Here is a 20,515-nt window from a genome sequence, read left to right as displayed (position 1 = left end):
CAGTCTATAAAGGCTCCTACACAACAGTAGGCTATAGACATTATATTCTATTCAGGCTGGCAGAACCAGCAGTGCATCGGCTCTACAGTGCATGGCACTGCTGATTAACCATTTTATTGCAGCACAGAGTGTCTGCCAGCACCCAATTACTTGCAGAGGCTTCCTACAACTTGTTTCAACGGTTCCGATTTAATCAGAAGACAAATTAAACAGGGTGACTAGCCAATATGAAAATCAAAAGAAAACACAGAATAATGTACTGAAGGAGACTGTTGTGCCATCACATCTTTTTGTGGTTTGAGAGCAAAGATCCGGTCGCTGCTGTGCAAAACGCAATATAATTAGGTCCGAAAAAAACCCGGAGGAGTGCTTCGCAAGGAGTCTTTGAAAGGAGCCCAGCCCGGCATAAAACCGGAGAGAGCAGGCAGCACGGCCACAGCACGCACCCCGTTCATTTCTGCTGCTGGTTGAAATCTGGACTCGCACAGCGTGCTGAATGATTTATTTTGCTGGCACAAAACTATTTTTAGTCGCAAATGCGAGTAAAATGCTCGCACGTAGAGCTCTGTGGAAAACAAATCACTGCCGACAAGTAAAAGTCATAAATAATAACTTTCACTGCTCAAAGATACTCACGTCTGGAAAACAAACCACTACAGCAGCATACTGAATGCCAGGTGGCCAGCGCGCGCCGTTAAGCCCTTTTCACACAGAGCGCAAAGCGCAGACCTCCGCCGACAAACCCATTCATTGTGTATGTGCTACCGCCAGCGCGTGCCGTTATTGGACGGCGCATGGACACTAACAGAAAAGTGCCATGAGAATAAAAAAAAGAAAAGAAAGAAAGTCCGATTAAAAATAACTTCCGCAACAATTTTAAGACCTTTGAGTAATGAATTTAAGACCAATTTAAGACATTTTTAATGAATTTAAGACATTTTCAGGCCTTACTTTTAGATACATGAATTTAAGACTTTTTAAGACTTTTCAAGGATCCGCGGGTACCCTGAACAATAACAACTTCAACTGGGACATTTAGAGTCAAACTGCTCATTTGACATCATGTAACATTGTGTAACCAGTGTTTCTCCACATGATCATAAGTTATATGTTACAATACACAAGAATATTGCATTCCTCTTCACACACTGAGCCCAGTGTAACACAGCAATTCATGTGAACAAACAGCTCAGTACTTTAAGTCACATTTAACATCAAAACCCGGAAACAAACTCACACATTTTTGTTTGTATTCAAACAAGCATTAGATTAAACTTTAATCCACACTGTGTCAATATTTACAAATTCGACATTAGCCCAGTAATTCTATCAGTGCAATAAATCATCGAGGGAGTCACTCAATAACTAGTATTTTGCATTCTGTCAACGTTCAAAGGCCATGAGAGGAGAATCAGCCCTTTGCCTCTTGGCTAACAGATGGGAAACAAACATATTATCCTCATTTTTAATCTGATAAAAGGCCCCAGTGTAATAAGTAAAACCACATATACAAATAAGCACATAAGGAAGGCTGTGAAATGGCTTTGGGTTACATCAGCACGAGGATTAGCGCTCTAAGTTTGGCAACTTCTGCTTTATATTCTTTTAAAGTGACATGTCACTGCTTAACATTTTTTTGTTTGGTGACACCCAGAGTGAGGCGACCAATCAATACCTCTCACCACACCCTTTTCCACAAGCTCTTAAAGTTAATTAAATTCATAATTTAATCACATGTCCAATTTAATTAAAATGCAAATCTCTCTTTATAATCGTATGTTCTAACTGCTGCAGAGGGAACATTACAAGGCAATTTAAATGAGTACCAATATCTTTCATTAACCATGTATGGTTGAGTGAGGTGGGATGAAAGGTACTTTCATGTGGGCTACATTACAGTGATTGGGTCTTAGAGATGATCTTGCATACTGCAAAGTGTATGCATGGCTTTAATGTTATTAAAGTTTTATTTCTTTGGATATACAGAGGGTAGTAACAATTACAATAACCAAAAATTGCAATCTAATACTGCCACTTTGAAGTTTTTACTGTTCACTGTTAGTTAAGTCTGTGCCAGAGAGGTGCTGGTTCATATTTATACTGTGTTTTGATGCCACAGTTTGTTGTTTTTTGGGCAATGAATGAAACTGTTAAATTTTCAAAGGGTGTGCTTGTGTTCACACTCAATAAATAACCTTTCAAAGAGGAATGGGCTCAAAATATTTTTTGTATATGAAGGTTAAAATTATTTAACGTTTTCATGCTGTCATCTATTGCCAGCAAACAAATTATGGCAACTGAATAAAAGTAAAATAAATTAACCTGATGTTTTGTGGGTCATCGAGAACACAGAAAAGTTAATCCTTTGTCAGTGGTTGGACTGCTGCACTTGACATGCATACTAAACTACATAATCTACAAAACATTTTAGAGGAAACTGGGACTTTTAAGAGGATATTTGTTTTTTCCTCAAGTAGCAAATACTATATTTTGAAATACTTGCAAACTACACATGCTGAGAACTGTCAAACTTTTGGCTATAAATGTTTCAGGGACACTGCTGTCACAACAAAAATGGCAGCACAGCAGCTGGGACTATTTTGAAAATGCATCAAACTACTGAAAGTACTATTAGAAAAACTGGTTATTCCATTCTGCCCCTTTACAACTTATCTGGCAACTAAAAGTTAACCAAGAACTTGAGTATGTACTCGTTTTGTAACATTTGCAATGTTTACACTGCTGTGAAGGCAAATATTTAGTCGACATACAGTTAGATCTGACCTGAAAACTTTCAAAAATATAGTCAAGGACAAATTTTATCTTGCTGTGGGTTTGCTTTACTTACGTCCTCTGGTATTTGACAGATGTGTCTACTTCAGCAAATATACCAAGACGCTAAGCTATCCCTGGACAATTCTGAACCTAAATCTTTGTAGATATTAAATAGTCTTCTCTTTTCCATTCAGGTGATGCAGAGAAGCTATGCATGTACAAGACTGGGTCAACAGTCAGTGTGTCGTGCTTAAACAAGCACCAAACAGCACATGGAATTTGGTTGAGGAGAAACTCCTGACGTAATTAGCGTGGGGTCAATGGACGTCTGTGTGTACATGCGTGCTTCTCTCTGCAGAGGAAGCGCAGCAATACAAAGGTAGCATTTTTACTTCGTTTCATTTTATACACACAGTTAAACTTTAGGTCAGTTCCATTTAAAGATCTACATGTAATTATCCTCAACATGAGCACTATAGAGTGTCATAATGTGACATGAAGTTACAGAACATCTTAAAATGTTTGTATCTCTGGTCAAAAAAATCACTATAAAGACAGAATTGCAATTTTCAGCTTTGAGTCAGCTGTTGAGATTTCAGCAGGTGACTAAAACACTGATAAAAAAATAACTTAAAATAACATCACTCTATAAATACTACTAGTAAAACACGCCATTACCACAGTAGTGACATTTTGATTTGAGATGAGCTGTAAAGCCTCAACTGATGCATCTTTCACTTCCTGTTTGTCAGTGAGAGTTTACTTTCATTTTGGCAACTGAAACGTGCACAACCACACTTTAATGGAGTATTCAAATCTTTTCTACTTTTTCTTTCCAGCTATCACCGTGGTCTTAATGTGCAGTGTTTTGGATTAACTCTCACACTGCATTGTGAGTTTCTGCCGAATAAGCACAAACGTATTTTTGAACATGGGATCTGTTCCTAACCACAGCATAACGCAGTCTGCTGCAGATATTGTCTGTAAAATAATCATTAATCACCAGCAAGCCAGACACCCAAGCATGCTCAAACTGTAACACAGATAAAGTAGTGTGTCTGGTCATTTGCAGTTCATGTCGTCAATATAACTTTACCTTTCATAGTTTTATTTTGTCAGGTTTTGTTACATTAGCTGTATCATTTTCACAATTTATTTCCTATTTATTTTCTCTATCCGAGCTTCCCAATAGTTCCAACACATGTTCTTCAGTCACATCTTGAGGATCATTTACTACTCACTCAATAATTAACAGTATAATTACGACTGTTCCCACATAAAAAACACACAAACTCGTGTGGGACTTTGATCTGATATGACTGTTTTGATCTCAACTGCGCATTTCCTGCAGCAATATTTCAGTCAGATATTTATCCAGTACAGTCAGGATTTTTGGTCATTTGCCGTCTTTCTACATTCCATGTCTATGATGCAAAATATTACAAAATAGAAGCTGCTTGTGACTGTTTGCTTTTAACAAGAGTAATGGGGACTGCTGTTCAACCACAGCATTACGTCTGATATTCTTTCTGTTTTGGGAGTATGGAGGCAAACAGTGAAGTTCTTAACCCTTTTGACTGGGGTCAACCCTCACCAGTATGTGTCTGGATGCTGGGAAAGAGAGCTTACTGCCATACTTGGACATCCTGTCTGGTCTTTAAGGCTGAAGGGCCCCTTGCTTTATGAAATATTCCCTTTCTGTGGCATTCATCACAGTGACAGATCACTTGCTATGACGCCACCAACTTATTTTAACTTAACTTAGTGGAGTTTTCCACCTTACCGAAGACTGAGTGATTTTGAAATAAGGTACATTTTGTTACTGGGCGTGTAGTAAGGGGTTTCATTATTTTCGTAACTAAATGAATATCATCTATGCTTGTTAGGAACGTCATAATAAAACTAGGAAGTGAGAACAGTACTTACTGCGTCCCAAACTCCAACGCTGGGGGCTGAAAATGCAAGGGCCTCCCAGTCTCCCGCGTATATAGAGAGGAACTAGTGGAGAGAAGAAAGGAGCAAGAAAAAATAAGGCCAACGGAAAGTACTGTAATCTCATCAGTTTCACTAAGAACTTTGAAAAATGAGAAGAAAAACATCTCTTTGTATATTTTACCGACACATTAAAATAAGAACACTGTGTCCCCTTTCCCACAGAGCATGTGACAGTTCACAGAGAAGAATTAACAGTCAGAACTATTAATGTCTCAAGCCACTTCACAAATCACTAACTCCACTGCATACGAGACCATGATTATGCCAACACAGAAATTAGATAACTATCCTAAAAAAGAGGGGAGGCAAGTACTACAGGTCACAGAACATAATTTAAATGAGGTCTTTTAATAAATGTCATAAATACACACCACACTGAAGGTTGCAACTAGAAAACACATGGTGTTATTGTGTTATTTGACACATTGACTTATATTGAACAAAACTCCATGTATTGATGGTTATTTTTTTTTAAGTTGCACATTTCCTGAACAATCATGCCATACTTTTAACAGCTAAATCAATCGTCTGTATCTTCTTGAATTTGCTAAAGCTGGGCACACATTAAAAAAAAAAAAATCCTTATTACCAAATAATACATTCATTCATTTTCCATAACTGCTTAAGGCTGGAGCCTATCCCAACTGGCACTGGGCGAGAGGCGGGGTACACCCTGGACAGGATGCCACACTATCTCAGGGTTGACACATAGAGACAGACAACCATGAACAATTGCACTCATACTTATGAGCGATTTAGAGTCACCAATTAACCTGTATGTCTTTGGACTGTGGGAGGAAGCTGGAGTACCTGGAGTGGAGAAACCCCACGCTGACACAGGGAGAACACGCAAACTCTGTATGGAGGGATTCCCCAACCCTGGGGTATGAACGTACCCATCCTGGGTTTGAAACCAGACACCGCTGCTCCACCGTGTTGCCACCAAATAATACAGTTACCATTAAACTAAGCTACACCTTTAGCTCTCTCTAGACTTAATAATGGTCCTACCTGATTGTCATTTATTTTCTCCAACTGCCTTAAAAAAAGTAAAAGATCTATTTCCCCATGTATTCACTGGTTGTTGATGTGAACAAAAAATGTGTATACTTATTAACACATACAGCATCATTCAAATGGCAGACAGCCATGAGCCACCAACAGGCCAATATGCCAAAAAAAAAACCAAACAAACAAACAAAAAAAACCACGAAACATAAAAAAATATGTGGTAAAGAAAGGATAAAATTATGCTCCCAAGTACAATGATTTATCTCATTTCAGGCACCGTGCACTATACAGCACTGTGAACAGTCTATAGGAAGCCATGTATCTTGAGAATGGGGTTATTTTTAATCAGTTATGAGTTGAATGTACTTAACCCACAAAGGCCTGATATCCATGTCATATAAAGACGTTCCACAGAAGACCAACATAGCAGGTGCATATACAATCTATGTTGCTTTGCACAACATGTAAGCAACACTAAATATGAGCAGCCAACCACAAGTCGGGGTTAAAACAGGAAACCCTCTTCTCCAGTCTTTCTCCAGCAGCTACTTTTGGAGCTCCACTCTGTTTTTATTGGTGACTGTGTGTGTCACATCCTGTGCTAATGAGCTCTGGAATGGGTGCCTTCAAGTAGCAGCTGAATTGAGCTTGTGCATGTGTGTGTGTGTGTGTGTGTGTGTGTGTGTGTGTGTGTGTGTGTGTGTGTGTGTGTGTGTGTGCTTGAGTGAAAGCAACACTGGACCTAGTTGACAGAAGACTCACACAGCTGTTGACCAACAGAAGCAAGCAAGGGGAAGGAGTGTTCATGTAGCCATCTTTAAGGAGGTGATTTTTCTGTATGTTTCTGTGGCTCTGTTCTTACTGAATTCATGACTCTTGTGTGTTATTTAACTCTATTTCTCACTTGAAGAGTCCCTCTCTTTAAATTACTCCTTGTGCACTGTGTAAACTACAATAATCCGGAAAAAGACTCGCTATTTGACAAATCAAACTACAGTAGCATCAATCAAACATTAGGTCAAAACTCAAAGATATTAAGTTCATAACATACCACAAAGAAAATCAGAAATGACTCACATTTTCAAAGCTTAAATTTAGAGACTGTGTGACATTTCTGATTGGAGTGACTAAAACAATGATCAGAATAGTTGCTGAATAGTGATGTGACGTTCGCGAATGAGCCAAGTCTTTGAACCGGCTCTTTGAAGTGAATGAGTGAACTGGCTCTTTAGAGTGAACGAGCCAGTTCCTAATTTCTTTGTTTTTTGCTTTAATTTACTCTGTATCCATTAATTTCATATTATTTGATCCAGAACAAGTTGAGAGAGACTAGTTTGTGAGGGAGAAAGACAGTGCAGCCGCTCACTCGTTCACTTCAAAGAGCCGGTTCAAAGACTCGGCTCGTTCGTGAACGTCACATCACTAGGATGCTAACCCACTTTCCGCTAGCGCTTGCTTGTATTGACAGGCTTGTTGTTTACCAAACTTTATATCTGCAGAGTCTATTCTGGGTCCACGTTACCATATCCAGATCACATGATGCGATATAATCAGCAATGCAATTCGTCGATGAACCCACTATCACCCCCCCACACACAAACAGCAAAAAAAACAAAACAAAACAAAAAAACAACAAAGAACGAATGAACGGCATCTTTGAACCGGCTCTTCAAAGTGAACGAGAGCCAAAGAACCGGCTCTCACAAGTGAATGAGAAATCCCATCACTATGCTGAATAATTTTGTCTCAATGGACCAAATGACCTTTTTCAACAGCAGACATTTTGAGATGCCAGAAAGGAAAGCACAGGTGAAACTGGGCTCAGTTCCATTAAGTGTCCCAGTGACGTATTCCAGTGGGCCAGCATGCTCCATACCAGGACGCCCCCTACGTAGAATGCAGCCATCATTTTTTGTTATCAAATGCACCTGTGCTTCTCCTCCTCCTCCTTCTCTGACAAGTCAAAATACCTGCAGTGACAAAGGTCTTTCAACTAATTTTTTCAGCTCTAATGTAGAGCACCAAACAGCATGTCAAAAAGCATGATCACCCGCATAAACGCACAACAAGACTCAACTGGTGTGATGCTTGAGGCCTAGTTTTGGAAAACAATATGCAAGACTGTTTTGATGCAAGTTGGGGGTCAACTCTTTACACACTATCACCAGACTTTCAAGTGATTAAGAATCCTGTCCACATTAATTTCTAGGGCTGGATGACATAACCGAATCATCTAATGCTTCTAAATATAATTTCCTAATCAACTTTCATAACACATAAACTCCAAACCAATTATACTAATAGTGCAAAATATTTCTCTAAATGGACTCTGAAAACAATGTGTCTAAAACATTAAAATATAATAGAAAGTGTCTGTTCTGCATTTGGCAACAGACAATGCACAATGTGCAGGCTCAGTCTTGCAAGCTTTCCTGATTTCAACACATTTGAACGTGAGTAATAAAGAATTTTGTAAGAAATGCAAAGCTGGCCCTGAGGCAATTCACTTTTTTACACAACACAACTACTTTTCACAGCTACTACCTTGATTGGGCCTGCGTTCTTCCCTGATGTTATCCTGCCCTGGCATATCTGACTTCAGTTTCTGTTTTGTTAATTGTCTGTTTGTCATTAAAATCAGCTGAGCATTTGTCTCATAAAAACTAAATTTGATTGCTCTTATGAAGCCTTTTACAGTTCCTCCAACTGCTGACACATTCTCCTGCTGCTAGGACATGTCTCATAAAGCATCTCCAATTTTTTAAAGGAAGCAGCTGTGGGATTTGCAAGACCTTAAAAGATGAAACAGGTGAATCTGTTATTGGACCAAGCAAAAACAGGGGCCAGGTGCTTGAAACTCTGTGTGGATTCATGACTTAAACTCTGTACAAACAAAGACAGAATGTGCGTACTCATTCTTTTTGTCATACGCCTGATTCCGTTTTATAAATCTTAATCATTGTCCAACCCCTGCACATGTGCACAAGCCTCATTTCTACTTCCACAGTTCACCATAAATGGAAGTAGAAATGCCCTCGAACAGCCATTTACACACGATAGTTGTGCTCACTCTGCCACTCATTTGACCTGACATTGAGAAATACGACAAAGAACGAGTGCAATTTCACAGACTGTGTCACATCACTGAGGTAGCAGCGTCAGCAGCTGTAATTATGCACAGCTGTGGATATGTGCAGCGTCATCGTGGTAATATTTTGATCATTAATAGGCTATAATTAAACTTAGAGGGATGATCAATGATTCATTCACCGTACTCATGTTGAAACTGACTTTACAAAGTGCCTCACAACAATAAAATCAAACGATCATTAAAAGGTAAATGATGGCTCACATGTCAATAGAAAGAGTAGACTGTAAACATAACAATTAGTGAAACTGGCAAACAACTTTAAAAATAATGTTACTCTTGCTCATCTCTTGTGCATCACATCATATATACACTCTAGGAATCTGACAAGCTGTTTTAACACATTCTAGAAAAGACACAAAGACTGGAGGCATGTCTTCCACCAAAAATCATCATTCATGATCGTCTGCCTCTGCTGAGATACTCTCGGGGAAAATGTCAAAACAAACTCGCTTCACGTCTAAAACACTCCCAGTATTTTACATAAGCAGCCTTACATATATTACGAGAAAAACAGGCAGTGCCGTACAGACCTCTGATGATTAACATGTACACACGGCAGGGAAGAGCACAGTACACAAGGTTATATAATCAATGCAAATGTAAGGAAAACATGCGCTGAGTGGGTAGTTTCCTGTTAAGGTAGCAATCTAATTTGCCAATCTCATTTACAATATTTTAAATGGCTCGCCATCCTTTTTCCTAAAATAAACATACCTACATATAAAAACCTGTTTTTATAAATTCCATTATAGACTACAACTTGATTTGAGTTGATAGAAATACTGAGGCCAGCCCAGGCCACATTTTCCAGTGCTATGAAGTTTTTTAAAAGGACATCAGACTGATGTCAGTTCAGTCATTAGAGGAAGGTTTACAGGAAGGTCTTACAGTACTGTACAGACATATATGTTCTGTTCAGGTTAATGTGGTTATAGTGTTTAACAGGACAGTGTTTCCAATCTACTGCCGGGAGACTAAATTACAAACCTGACATACTGTGCTGTCGGATTAAGCATCATGCACAATTAATTCTGTAACATGTAAACTACCACTGAGGGAACTAGCAGTGATGTAGATTTTAGAGAAGACGGATTTCTGCAGAGGAAAGCTAAAAATGGCAACAGTCTGCTAGTTGTATTTTACATAGCTATCTTGCCACCTACTGAAGCTCTACTGAGCTGGATCACTTCCTGAGCAGCAGCTACACAGCCTATGTAGTCAATTGACAGGGAAGCAGAAAAGAAAAGGGGTCAATGCTGAGACGACAGAAATGAAAAGACTACTGACAAAGACTAAAAAACCCCAAGCAACACTTTATCTTCCTTCCGCTCTGGCCAATCAGGTGCTGATTTTTTGCCTCAAGACAGAGAACAAAAAAATAGAGGATCTGCTCAGTCACCATATAAAACAACAATTTACTTGAGGCCAAACTAAATTGGAATAATTATCCACAATGGGTAATAAGAGCTTACAACACACAAAGACATCAACTACCTCAAAGACTTAGCTGTTTTCATTTGAAGATACTGTGGTCATCATGATAAATGTCTACAAGTAATCAAATGGGTAAAGAAAAACTGGGATGTAACTTGGTAGAATAATGGACACAGAAAAGGCGTAAAAAGATGCAACCCTATTGCATCTATATTGCGACATTTTGAAATCTCCAAAGTACAGTAGACTACTAAAATACAAAATTATTAGATGAACTACAATTACAATAAATTACTGTTATAATAAAGTTAACTAAAATATTGTTATAATTAAGTTAAATAAAGTACTGTTATAATGAAGTTGAATAGGTCCAAGTAAAGGCCAATTTCCACCAGATGCGTGTTGGTTGCGTCTCCGCTCCACCGATAGGATTCAATTCTAGTCAATGTGTGTGTTTCCACTGGCTGCGGCTGTGCTACGTTCCGGCTCTGTCTCAGCTCCGGCACTCCGGAGCCCTCCGCAACAGATACGCAGGACTTCTATTTTTGCCGGACGCCGGAGCACAACGCGGCAATTCAGCACAGAGCAGATCGTGCAGGGCAGGGAGTCTTGCACAGAAACAAAATAAAACATCCGGTTAATTTTCAAAACAAAATACACAGTGTTCACGGCGGATCATATTTCCCTGCACTACACCTTGAAAACGATATAATGGACAGAGGCAGGCCTGAAGTCAACAGGTCAGAGGTTTTCAGACGTCATTTCACCCCATTGACACCATGGATGAGGAGATATTAATCATGGCAGTGCACCGAGATGTCTTCCGGCGGAGCTGCACCACTCTGCACAGCAAACGCAGCCGGTGGGTATTGGCGGACGGCAGAGCACGCAGCGGATAACCAGCGCTGCCGTTCTGCAGCGGACACGCATCCAGTGGAAATCCGGCGTAAAACCACTGGTGCTCACATTTTGAAGCACCCAGGTTGTAACTGGATGGAAGGGTTGATGTTTTGCTGTGAACCTGAAGATCCCAATCAACAGTTGGTGTTGACAATTAGCACAAAGTTAAATTGTTGCTGCAGCACCTTTAAACCTGAGGATTTCTTCACTGTGAGCTGGAAACACACTAACAGCTCTCCAACTCACATATTAATAGTATTTGCAAGCCACACTGGTGCTCCGTGGTCGCAAAATGTGACTCAATAGTCACAGGCTGGAGCCCTCCAGGTACAAAGACACACACTTCCTCTGCTCACGCTATTGTTAATCTCATTAAGCTAAACCATAACTGCGGTACCATTAAATGTTATAATTTTTTTTTTAACAGCTCTCCAGTCCATGTATTTATAATATCTACAAGTTGCAGTGGTGCTCCACGGTTTGAGAGGAATGCACATCCATTTTTTATGACATAACTGAATGAAAAACAACAAAATCACTGCTTCATTGTCCTTCTATGTTATGATGTTGATAAGATGTTCCACTGCGGCCTACCAACCAGTGAGCCCTCAGCACAGTAGCAGGTGAGCATTCAGCACTTGTTTGCTGTCAGTGTTCGTTTGCCGTCGGAGCCTCAGAGATTAGCCTTCTTTATTTAGGAACTCTTCTATTTACTTAAAACCGCACTACTTTTCAAGGGCTGTCATTACTTGTTGACAGATATTACAACCTATTGTCACCAACAATAAGTCCTTGCCTTTCACTTTTCAGGCAAACACCTACTCTTTCAACAAGCTGTAGCCACTCATTCCCCTAAACTGTAAAACTGACTCATGATTTATCACCTGCAAAATTACAATATTTCACTCTCTTTCTTCCTGCTGTAGATTCAGCCCATGATGAGAAATGCAATTCTACAACACAAAAGAACTAATAAGTTGGCAGTGGGGTTTGACTAGATAAGAGGGACACTCTATGCTCTATGGCATAAGAAGTGCTTCTCTCTCTCGAGCTCTCTGCAGGTCTAATTGTTTGTTAATTCATAACTTGTCAAGCAGTCAGAGCGGAAAAGCTGTGTGTGTGTGGGTGAGCATATGAGGGGTCAAATATGTAGAAATGAGGTCATCTGCCTCTGCAGAGGAATCTTGGGTGAAAGCAGACAGTTGATATAGATCTGGCATTATCTATGAAATCTGAAGTCAGCAGTTATAGCCATTTATCTGATGAAAAGCAGATTACTGAAATAACAGACAGTGTAAAATGTACATACTCTGATGAATGCAGTCATAAAGCTGCTTAGTTTTACTATCCAAAAGCCAGATTCAATGTTAAAAAGTGGAAAACATGCTGTGCTCTCTTTAATGGTGTGCAGTGTCAGGTTGTCAGGTTCTCAAGCAGTGTCATGTTCCTGTGAGCTTCTCTGAAAAGGTGAAGGAGGGCATACACCTTGTCATATGTATTAACTCACTTTTCTCTGAATTCAGCAACAGCTGGCCTTACAGAAAAACTCAGCCTCTCAACAAGCATGCCACTGAGCTGTAGTCCAAGGGTTCTGTCCACAGCCACAGTACAAAAATAACAAGTTATGTTTGGCGCTATTTGATCCCCTGGATCTAACTCAAATAAAGTCAATGTTAGCAGTGACCTCAGCCGTGCTCCAGGGGAGAGGTTAGGGCCAGTGGAGAGTTTAGGTCAACTGATGTTCACAAGTGTTTTCAGTAGGCGAGGAAACAATGGGAGCAACAGTGAAACTAAAAACACGTGTGCCACAATATTAGCACTATAGTAATGTAAAGAGGAGGTCAGTATCGATAAGATAAAACTTGTAAAACTCAACAGAATAAAGGAGCAACTGTAATATAAGAAATGATTGTGGTGGAGATTCAAGTAAAGAGCTTAAAAGACAAGGCAAAGAGCAAAGTCATTTTCACAAGAATGGATTCCAGCAGATATCATTAACTGCTGGATCTGCTTTGCTCTTTAAGCTGGGCGAGAGTGACGGCAGGCCTGCCAAGTGCCTGATAACCCTGGCACGAGAGGCCTCACAGCCCACAGCCTGGAGGTCTCTAGGTCAACCAGCACTACGAAGCCTCCTTTGCTTCTCACCTCCCTGAGCATAAAAATAGCCATATTCTCACACTGTTAAGCAATAGTTAGCTGCATGTAAACCAGATGAACTTTATATCAAGACTGAAACCTGTCACTTTAAAAGGAGTACTCCAGCAATTAAGTGCTGCACTTAAGAAAGCTAGGATTTCCCATAATGCAAATGACCACATCTTTTATACTCAACACCCCAAGTTTGTAATGCAGGTTTTCTGTTACAGATCTGCAGTCTCCAAGCCAAGATTCAGATAAACCTGATGACATCATAACTATGTAATCTGGGTTATTTTATTTAGACTCAATGTTTTCACAGGGTGAGTAGTACTCCTCACGACTATCAAGTTGACTGTTAAATGTAAAATTTATCATAATTCTACCACAGAAAATGTAAGCATCACAATACCACATAGTGCCTTTAAGATGTTATGGCACTTTTTAGTCCATTAATATTTAATGTTTGGGGAAGCTCACACATACAGTTGGCTGCATTAGCACTCAATTTGGACAACAAACTAATTTCACACTATTGCCACAACTGTGTGATCCCATCATTTTTGGGTTATGTAATATCATGACATTGCAAATATGCAGTAGTAAGGTACTATTAAATCATGCAGGGCAATAAAAACGAGAAATGCATATTATTTGTTAAGGTAGAAACTTCTATACCAAAAGGAATTGTGGGAAACGTGTAGCCTGGTAAGTTATAGGACAGGCTGGGGACTTTACAATACTGCCATTGCTTCTCTAGAAAGATAAACAGAGCAGAGGCAAGCACAAATGCTAGAATATATGTATGGGACCCAATACTATCTATTTAACATCAATAAGAAGGAATAAAAAAGCCTAAAGGTTGTTCTGTTTCTGAGCAAGCTATCAATAAATAACAGCATGAATCGTTGATACTTTGCTGCCAACGTCTATTTTCCTAACAATTTCTGCAGGACCAGAAACAGCTGGGATAGACAGACCTACCCTCCTTTTTCTTTCAAGGAGTTCTAAAATTAGTCAGGAATTTGGTTCTGTGCCTCTCTAACACACGCCCCCAAAACTCTCTCCGTCACACACCCCTTCACTCACCAACATAAACAACATAGCCTGCATACAGGGAAAGACTTTTAAAAGCCTTTTTAGAAACCTTCGCTCCTGTTAAACTGAAAGCGCTCCTCGTCATTTGTCTTATTGAGTACGAAAACATGTCCCCCCACAGCTACAGTTTAATCCTTCACATCACATAAACCATTCAACAGAGCTTCACTATCATTTTTGGTCTGCTGAATGAACTCACATTAGATGAAAACTTCTTGTCTGGACTACAGCTCACAACCATTCTCTGGTGATGCAGAGGCAGACTTGTTTTTCCATTGGGCTGTGCACAAACCAACCCACGCCACAGCCTGGTTTCCTTCTGCATATTACAGTATAATTCTAGTCTATACTATACACGAGAAAACACATCAGTATGATGCAATCTGTATTCTGGTTTGGAGTTTCTTGGTCATTACGTGGCTTGACAGAACATCTCTACATATTTCCAAGTGCCTCTCAAGAACAGGTGGAAACCTTTCATTAACTTCATACAGCTGTAAATATTCTTTTGAAACTGCTGAATGTATGTGCGACTTTCTCTGACCAATGCTTCAACAAGCTAAGACAGATGGTTTAAATTTCTTTTACAACTTTTTGTCTAGGGTTGCTGATTGTCATGAATGTGTAATGCATTACAAATGTGTGAAAAAACCCACAGAAGAGTTTCCGTTTTGATGCTGTTCCCACAAAAGACAAGCTAAAAAAAAGCGTACCTGTCTTCAAGTGGAAGACCATCTTTTCTTCGTTCCTTCTCCACCTGAAAAGGAAATAAAAAATACACATTAGTCAATACGGTCAAAAAAGCAAACTGCAACCCATTTATTTCTACATTCACACTGTGGCCTAGAAAGAACCACATCAGGAGGCTCTGTGGGATGTAAGTCCACTGGTATGCCAAACTGCCTTCTGGCTACCATGATGATTTTCATAAACAAGAGGTCTGGTGCACGTCGATACACCACCAACTGCTCTGATATGATTCACTGTGCATCTGCATTTTATTTCTCGAAATGTCAAAGGTTTTGTTTTGCATAAAATATTACTTAACTGTAAATAAACTAGGAAAATCCAAGCAGAAAACTGGAATCGCCTTGGGAAACTAAAAACTGGCATTACATCTTTTCCACACTGACTCGGAGGGTTAGACAGCAGGCACCAATTTCTGTTGGCAGAGTTTACTGTAGTTCTTAGAATAAAACATCCAGTTTATCTTCCGCTACATGTTTTCACACTGTGCATACAGGATTACTGAATGAATATAGCATCTCTGAAAATCTGGTGACGACACATAAAAATGGTCGTAATTGTTAACTGGTGAAATAAGGTTTTCCTTGATCTTAGGTCACAGTATCTTCATCTTGAACAAGAAGAATTCCCTTAATAAAATATCTGTGTGTGCATCCATCCATCCATCACCAAATTTAAGTTCTCTGCATGCGGTTGCAGAATATCTCATTTATTGACACGAAAAATAAACATCAACATCCCCCGATTTTTCTGTCTCTTACTTTGCAGCACTAATAATTTGTTTCCTTGAGAGGATAGAGTGTCCCTCCACACACTCACACGAGTATCACAAATCATGTAAACTTGAATAAATGGGATGTCAATGTACTCCATATACTGAGTAACCATTAAGTTAATTTCTCTGGAAGGGAAATTTGACCAGCAGTGCACTTTGTAGTTAATTGAAAACTGACTGACCATTGTCACAGAGACATGACTCGGATCAAACCCTGATTTTTGTGTGAAGATGGTGTCTAATCTTCTCTGCATTTTCATAAGCGATTGTTGCCAGAATCGGTTTGACAATCATCGAAGGAAGTCCCTTGAAACACAGCATAACTTCTCATAATCCGCACACCAGCAGTACTGCTTGAAAACCATAAACAATGAACATCCACACAGGGTCTACATTTTGCTTTTTACTGAATATGGATTACTAAGTAAGGGACTGAAAATTACAACACAGCAGTACAAACACAGTGCAGTAGGTAATGTGCACCATGCATGGCCTACAGAGATAAGCTTTGGTCTCCTCAAATGCAGAACATACAGTTTCCATAGGAACAATCTGGGGCCTTATGGCTACATCATGTCTTCATGATGATTAAGATTGTCAACCAGTAATGTATAGTGTTTCCATGGAGGTAGCAACTATCCCTTACATGTCTCTGGTTATGTTAAGCCATTGCAGGGAATGCTGCAAATCAGAGACTGGTTTATGACAATATTGGATTCAATGAATTTAGGGATTTTTCCATAAATGTGATGGTGTCAAATTCTCATAATTTATCAGGCATTTAATTAGCTGAATGAGCTAAAAGAGACATCAACACACATCTATCTATCTATCTATAGTTTCTCACATAAGAGCTTGAAAAGTTCAAACTGATGCATCCTTGTTGTATTGTGCATCATATCCTACAATGCCCCCAGCAGATTTTCCAGCTGATATAGAACAATGACAGAACGTATGTGACTGCTACAGGTGAGCCATTAAAGCACAATAATTATTCAAAAGCAGCACCATTTGTGAATGAATTGGATTCTAGGGATCTGAAGATGAACGTGGGGATTTAAAAACATGTGGCCAAGGTCTGTATACAAAACACAAAACTCAAACAGACAGATGAAAGAGATGAAAACCTGAACTAATCTAACAGTCACTGAGGGACTGGGGACCATCTATTCAGACTTGCAGCCAACCCAAACACATGATCCCTGGTCAGATCCAAAACACAAGCCAGTGTTTACAAAATCTCAAGTAAGCAGGATGAGACGAAGATGACAACAATTACAAGCTCTAGTTATGCACAGGACATCTGCTCAGTCATGGTCTCTGCTGCCCAAATTTGATATCTGGTTTAATATCTACTATATATATCATGGCACATGATGCCATTTCCTTCTGCATCACCACTCCAGTGTGCCTGCAGCAACATACAGTACGCTACTTAACCAGTTGACCAGCAGCAGCACTGGAGTATAGATGAAAGACATCCATGTCATGCTCTGTTTCACAGAACCCATGTAACTGAGACAGTCACTCCATTCACTGCTGCCTATCTAAACATGACACCTAACAATGTCAACAATTCTGCCATCTGCCCAATTGGTGTGCAAGGTAGACGTGAGTGGAAAGAAACATGCCCAAACACTGACATGCTCCCCCTTTCCCCTTTATGTAAACCATCTTATTTTTAAAAATTAAACAACTAGCCTAAAAATTATTTTCAATGCTTAATCAACTCCTCTTGTGTTATCTCTGGTCTGAGCATGTCTAGAGTATAAATAAGTATTTCAAAATCTTTGCAAAACACAGCAACAAAATCTAAAATGTATTTTGTAGGAGGCATATCTGCTTTTTATTCTATATTTATTAAATTTCACAAAAGCTTGCCATTCATCTTTGAAAACCAGACTAAACAAAATGATCCGAACGAGCTTGATATAATGTGCCTTTTACTCATTTTCAAAGCAACTGAATTATCAACACCATTCACATCTGCTTACACAGGAAGGCAACAAAAACGACACACCCCCCTCAGGTAACATGACAGTCAGCTGGTGACCTCATGACAGGTTATCAGTAAGCACAGAACTCCTGATGTTTGTGCTTGCATTGCTCCATGATTACATAATCATTACACCCGCCTACTTGAAGACTGTTTAGGAAACTGCAGCTCAGATCTTTAAAAAATATTCTGCACAATAAAAAGCATATCATGCAGACTACAAAATGAGGAAATAATCTTAATTTACTGTGCAGGAAAGAGCTGCAAAGTAGTGTGCAGACTGTCTCATTGCTACCATGCTCTCAGTGTGTACTACAGACTGAACTCCACAATGGACACTATGTACAAAAGAAAATAAGGAGGAGCCACATGGCAGGTGGCCTCCCGCTCTGGTTTTACTCCACAGTATTACTGTGGATACCAGCTCGATGACTACAAAATTCACACAATAGTATAACCACATAATCGTGTGTGGTCACTGATATCTCCTCACACAAATATGCACAAGTCAACCAGCCGCAAAGTGGAGTCAAACACAATGGGGATGCACTACCCACACACGTGCTCATGCATCTGTCTGCATTTCTTGGGGGTGATGTGAGTTTTGCATATACACTCTCAATTTCTCCTCTATACAAATACGCCCAAAGAAAGAAACTATGATTACCTGAAGTTGGATTAATGGGTCTGCATCCTCTGGTTGCCAGACCTCGACCACGCTGGTGGACATCTGACTCAGAGCTTTGTAGGAGCAAGAAAATAAAATTATCAGTGATGGTTGGAAAATGGGCAGCATGGTGAAATGCATTATATTTCAACAGACTGGCTAATTTAACTGCATACTGCACGTCTCGGTTATTATTACAGGTTGTGATAAATGAATTAAGTGAAACAGCGCGGATTGTGATCACACAGACAAGTGAGGAAATGACTTCGCCTCGACAGGCTGACAAAGGCTGTTTGCTAGCTACTTCATTAGCAGGAAGGTTAGCTCGGTGGCTAACGAACTTGGAAAACATCTCTGCTGCTACTGCGGTACACACGGCTTGTTTAGCCGTGTAGAGTTAGCTTACAGCGATATATAGCATCAACACAGGGACAACAGTGACATTTAAATGCCCCGGTAAAACATTACTTCCATGTCTGGACAAGTTATCATTTCGTTTAGGCAAACAGCAAAGGCAACTGGGAGCTAGCATGAACTAGCAGGCTGACAAAACATAAACGTTAGCTCTTCCATGTTGGTGAAAATCAAAATATGCTCAAGTCGCTACTTAAAAATGAAGTCAACATTTTTAATTTTACAAGCTGTTTGAGTAATTAAGCTTGCCAGCTATTTTCTAGCATAAATGTTGCTGTCAAGTCAGCCCAGCTAAATTAACGTTTTTACATTTTTTTTTTCGCAACGGTCGCGTTAACGGTCGTTACACCCCCGGAGCGGAACATGAAGGTGAGCACAAACCTTGCAGCTGAGCCCCTCCGTGCTGTACGCAGGGTAAAAGTAATTGTAGTATTCCTAGTAGTATATTGATCCACGTTTTCCTGTGACAGTGGCTGCCTTGTTGGAAGTCCTGAAGCCCCGCCATGCTGCCCTCTCAGCTAGCAGCCTACCTTGTGTTTCGCTGCGTTGGTCTTTCTTTCACTCAGCCAGCAGCAGCAGCAGCAGCAGCAGCAGCTCCCTCCCTCTGTCCCTCCTCGCCTGCACGCGCGCGCGCGCACACACACACACACACACACACTGCACACTGAGGGCACACACCACTGACACTTTGCAACAAGCCTGTTTACGTGTCTGCTGCAGAAGGTAAAATATGACCAAGGTGACTAAAAAAGGCCATCATGCAATATGTATAATATAGAACCACAGCGGTGAGAAGTTACTAAACATGCACTCAAGTGCTGCAATTAAGCACACATTTGAGGTTCTTTTACTTCAGTATTTCCATTTCATGCTCAAGTTCTGCACTTAAGTACAAATTTGGGTACTTGTACTTAAGTATTTTTATTTTCTGTTGTTTTATATTTCTGCTCCACCACATTTCAGAGGGAAATGTAGTGTACTTTGTACTCCACTACAACTGACATCAGTTACTAGTTAAATTGTAGGTTCAGATTATTGATTCAAAATATAAATAAAAAATCATTTTGTGTTGTTATAGATTAAGCTATCCAGCTGTATATAAAGTAGATTAGTTTCAAATTTACCAGCTGCAACATTAAAGTGATGTGCACATGAATGCATCAATAACTGTAATAAAATGATATTATACATATTATTCTGCACAATGTAACTTTTACTTACAGTACTTTAACTTATCCAAGTACACATACTCTTGTACTATACTTAAATATTTTTATTTTATGCTATTTATACCTCTACGCCACTACATTTCAGAGGGAAATATATCGCAGTTTTTACTCCACTACACTTATTAGTCAACATCAGTTACTAGTTACTTTGTAGGTTCAGATTATTAATGCAAAATATAAATAATAA

General features: G+C 39.6%; 1 protein-coding gene across 2 annotated transcripts in view; it reads right to left on the bottom strand.

The window, feature by feature from the left end:
* tmem131l (transmembrane 131 like) overlaps positions 1-19,678 on the bottom strand; it is a 41,627-nt gene extending 21,949 nt beyond the window's left edge. For both annotated transcript variants that reach the window (XM_049571085.1, XM_049571086.1), the window contains exons 1-4: positions 19,481-19,678; positions 18,686-18,759; positions 15,214-15,257; positions 4,702-4,773 (exon numbers count right to left, since the gene is read on the bottom strand). In XM_049571085.1, coding sequence (XP_049427042.1) covers positions 4,702-4,773; positions 15,214-15,257; positions 18,686-18,759; positions 19,481-19,604 — 314 coding nt within the window. In that variant the 5' untranslated portion in view covers positions 19,605-19,678. The remainder of the gene's footprint in view (positions 1-4,701; positions 4,774-15,213; positions 15,258-18,685; positions 18,760-19,480) is intronic.
* Between the last annotated feature and the right edge of the window lie 837 nt (positions 19,679-20,515).

Source organism: Epinephelus fuscoguttatus, linkage group LG3 (genome assembly GCF_011397635.1).
Source record: "Epinephelus fuscoguttatus linkage group LG3, E.fuscoguttatus.final_Chr_v1".
NCBI lineage: Eukaryota > Metazoa > Chordata > Actinopteri > Perciformes > Serranidae > Epinephelus > Epinephelus fuscoguttatus.
This window is presented reverse-complemented; position numbering and strand designations above follow the sequence as displayed.